General features: G+C 34.5%; 1 protein-coding gene across 1 annotated transcript in view; it reads right to left on the bottom strand.

The window, feature by feature from the left end:
* Window positions 1-2,321, bottom strand: part of LOC107655983 (sodium- and chloride-dependent neutral and basic amino acid transporter B(0+)) — a 4,770-nt gene extending 2,449 nt beyond the window's left edge. Inside the window, exons 1-5 of the mRNA XM_016443613.1 lie at window positions 2,216-2,321; window positions 1,921-2,089; window positions 1,537-1,668; window positions 1,046-1,183; window positions 656-755 (exon numbers count right to left, since the gene is read on the bottom strand). Of these exons, the coding sequence (XP_016299099.1) occupies window positions 656-755; window positions 1,046-1,183; window positions 1,537-1,668; window positions 1,921-2,089; window positions 2,216-2,281 (605 nt within the window). The 5' untranslated portion in view covers window positions 2,282-2,321. The remainder of the gene's footprint in view (window positions 1-655; window positions 756-1,045; window positions 1,184-1,536; window positions 1,669-1,920; window positions 2,090-2,215) is intronic.
* Window positions 2,322-4,415: the final 2,094 nt, after the last annotated feature.

The raw sequence follows: 4,415 nt of genomic DNA, 5'->3' as shown, positions 1-4,415 counted from the left end.
CAAAAAAGGCAAAATAAAAAAAAAAAAAAAAAAGAACGAACGTACAACACACATAAGCAAAAAAAAATAATGCAGATAAGAAAAATATATTTTCCTTTTTGACTCACTCCCATTGATTCTCGACTAAAGACTAAAGGTTAAAATATGTTGAGGTGAAGACTATTTTTAAACTTCATTCAAAGCAAAATGTGTCTTTAGAGAGAGAATTAAAAAAATAATAATTTAATGTTAATTACTAGATATTGGAGACAAGCTCTGTCTTTACTGTCACCTTTGATGACCTTTGTTACTGTCACACTAAACATTTGAACAGTAGTGTACATTTCAGTCTAGTTTTTTTTAATACACATTTTTATCTTTTGTGTTTGCCGCTTCCATCTTAAAACTAAAGCGTTGTAAACATCAAAAGGCAAACATCCCACCCAAGCTTCCTGTTTTAACAGAAAACACTTCAGAACAGTAAAGAAACGACACTCTACAAATTTGTAATGCTGTGCCAATCACCCCAAATCCTGACACAGCCCAAAACATTAGTCATGAATAATCCAAAATTTAGGATATATATATATAGAAAGAAAGAAAAAGAAAGAAAAAAAAGTGTGCCAACAAAGCTCAGTCTCACTGAGAAGCTGTACAAAAACAAATGTCAACTTACTCCCAGTATTTCTCGCTAGGGCTCTGGCCTGCTGTAAATTCATTCTGGCAGGTTTGATTCTCAGCAGTCACATTCAGTGTTGCAGCAGTAATGTTGTAAGCTATTGAAATACAACATAAGGTCTAAACAATGATCCACTGCAGTATTATTCTGCATCTTGATAAATAAATACTTTGAACATATAAAATAGTAGTTAGATCTATAAAGCACAGAGCTGTAAGGAGGTTCCCATTAGATATTTTCTTTACAGTATTAAGTGTGAAAGGCAAATTTCCTTTACAAGCCAGTTCAACTAGAAAAATCCAAATACTTGCATTATCTGAGCATAAAGTCATGGTATGTCTGACACAGAAACACGGGCCTCTTTAGAAAAGAAACAGTCTAACAAACCTGTTGAGTTGCAGTCCTTCGCACTCCAAGGGAGAGGATATTGACAAGATGCAAAAAGGTAGTAGATACTATAAGCAATGATCACATTATAGTAGATTGCCACAAACGTGCTAACCAGCATCATTGTGATGCCAACACCTACAAAAGAAAATATCACTTTAAAAATATATGTTTAAAGTATAAAAGTCAAACATTTGAATCAATTCGCTCAAATAAGTGTGCACTTGATTTGCCCATGTTGGATTTTTTTAGTGTCCACAAACCCCCTTAAACATTAATGTAAAGGTCCTGAGGGCAAATGTAATTATGCAATCTGCATGTTAAATTGTGTTGGAGGAGTATTTGTCCTTGTGTCTCAAGGTTGGTTTAATACATTTGTGAATTAGCCTTGAGGCATTTACAACATTGGTGGACCTCAAACTGTGGCAAAAGTCTATTTGAATCCACAGTGCATTCTTAAGAAACTCGTTTTAGGTTGAATTCAGAGTTACCTTGCAGTATAGGCACAGCTTTCCACACATTGATGGGGCCTTGGCTGCAAAACTGTCCAAAAGAGCTCTCCATGAAGAACAGAGGAAGGCCAGCAACAGCCAGCATGATAGTGTAGGGGATGAGGAAGGCCCCTTGAATTGTTGAAAAGACGCAGTATTTAAAACAGAGAGAGAGAAAAGAAAGAAAAAAAAATCAGTTTTCTTTAAATATAATTTTGTGCTCATATAAATGCTCTTTTAATTGAGTTATGAAGGAAAAGTTAAATATATTGCCCTTTTTCTGGCCTAGTTTTACCTTCTTGCTCCTCTATTATACAGTATGAATAAGACATTAATTCAACATACATTATATGAAAAATCATAATAAAAGTCATCTTACTGTACCTCCCCCATGTTTGTAAGCCAAGTAGGGAAATCTCCACACATTTCCAAGACCAACAGCATAGCCGATCATAGACAGCATGTACTCTCTTTTGCTGCTCCAGTTTCCCCTGTCAGTGTTTTCATCTTCTTGCCCAACATGAGGATCTTGCTTGTTAGATCCATTGCTATCCTGCAAAAAGTAACAATAATAATAAATACTCATTACTAAAATCACATCACGTTATCTTTCTTTTTTATTATCAATGTCAAACCATGCCAATAAATAAAAATGGATGTAAACATAATTGTTTGTTACCTGCTCAGCTGCAACTGAGTTTTTGAATAGTACTCCTGTAATGTTGCTCAAGTTGTACTTCCTCATTCTTCAGCAGAGTCTCAAGAGCGACAGGTGAAGTGATGGACACACCTGACAGAGTGAACCTGAGGAAAAACTGTACACGGTACTCTTATATAGTTCACATACACCCCTCCCCACCCCCTTTCAACATGACAAAACATCACATTTGTAGTGTTCATACACATTACAGCCACTGATCGTAATCTCGGTTTGCATTTACATTGACTCTGTTGGAAATATCATAAATTATAAATCAATATTTTTATTTTAGCTTGATTTATTAATATGAAGTTTTTATGTCTAATATATAGTATATCTATGGTATTATACAGTGTGTACAGCTTTTATAACAATAAAAAGAACAGGGCTAATTTAGTAATCACTAGGTATCCGTCATCTGAGAAATTCCCAAGTGTCAGAATAAACTACTAATCATTGCAAACAAAGGCCCCTGATAAACTACACTTTCTCACTCAAGAGGCCCTTCACAGTCATTCTGTCATAACAACATGAAAATCACTTGTTTATGATTCAACAAGAAAAAAAATAAAAATAAAACATGAGGTTCAGATACGTGTATGACTTGCATATATTTGTCCAGCAAGATCACTTCCATGACATTTTATCAGTAAACATTTAGGTGAGGCAGAGCTATTTAAGGAATGTCAGAGACACAATATCCAGTGAAACAAAACTGGCTTAATTATTATAAAAAATGTTTTATATAAAGTTCAAATTATGATGTGGTTTTACAGAATGATATGTATTATATAGTTCAGTTCCATAGATAAAAACAATAGTAAAACTCTGGGAATGTTTTGTTGTCTTTTTATTGTGTGGCAATCATCAAATATATTATAAGAAAATGTAGCAATAATATTTACCAAGACAAAAGGAAAGGTTCTGGGAATTAAATGACTCCACTTCCCTGTTTTTTGTCTCCCAAAGTATGTTCAAGTGCAGATTCCAAACCATTGTTGACATTCCACAGACCCTCAATGACTGGACACTGAGGGATGGAGAGCAAACATAAGCTCTTTGTATCAAGCCTGACAAGAGAGCACAACCTTAAAATAATCAGGCAACTTATTAACTCAAAACCCGTAGCTTTTCTACTGGTTTAAACATCTCACCACCTGCATTTAAGCCTTATAAATCACTATCATCATGTTAAGCGCCAAATTACAGTATGGTTTGCCGATACACATGAACCATTTGTCAGAAACAGGTCATGAGGTGTTTACCACAGTCTGATGTTATTGCCCAGAAGTGTTTTGACTGTCATTAAAGTGCTTACCAGGTAATTACAGGTAAAGGAAACAAACAGTAGCCCCTCAAAGTATGTGTCTGTTTCAGAGGAAAGGGTTAAAATAAATGAAAAGACATGGAACGAGAGTGAGCACCTATAAAAAAGCTTGACAGATGTGGTATAATTTTAATTGTTCAGGGAGCCATGTGAGTTAAATCTCATATAAAATGGTTATTTCTTTTTAACTTTTTATTGAGTTTACCATCTCTAACAAGACATTGGTTGTCAAAGTGAAAGAGCGCCTTGCTAGCGAGTTTCCAATGCGTAATGTCCTTGTGACTTTGGTTTAAAAAAAAAAAAAAGTAAGCTATACTCTAAAAGTAATCTGCATTCAGGGTGTTTGCATCCATGGTTTTAAGAAAGTAGAATTATTACAAATGAAGACACTTATAATAGTGAGTCATCTGCATTCACCACTTTCAAACGGTTGCAGGATGAAATACTCCCTGTTACACACTTACTAAAGTCACAATATGATGTCACAGCCATAGCCTACGGTGGCCGAGAAGTGCAAAGCAGATCACAATTCTGAAACCAAAATAACAAATTACAAACGCAAATGCAAGTCTAAAAAACAAAATAACAATTCAGAAAGCACAACAACAATTCAGAAAACATTATAACAAGTCAGAAAACACTATGACAAATTCGAAAACAAAATAACAAGTCAGAAAACACAACGACAAATCCGAAAACAAAATAACAAGTCAGAAAACACAACGACAAATCCGAAAACAAAATAACAAGTCAGAAAACACAACGACAAATCCGAAAACAAAATAACAAGTCAGAAAACACAACGACAAATCCGAAAACAAAATAACAAGTCAGAAAACACAACGACAAATC

The sequence above is a fragment of the Sinocyclocheilus anshuiensis genome, unplaced genomic scaffold (assembly GCF_001515605.1).
Source record: "Sinocyclocheilus anshuiensis isolate Anshui unplaced genomic scaffold, SAMN03320099.WGS_v1.1 scaffold51, whole genome shotgun sequence".
Taxonomy (NCBI): domain Eukaryota; kingdom Metazoa; phylum Chordata; class Actinopteri; order Cypriniformes; family Cyprinidae; genus Sinocyclocheilus; species Sinocyclocheilus anshuiensis.
This window is presented reverse-complemented; position numbering and strand designations above follow the sequence as displayed.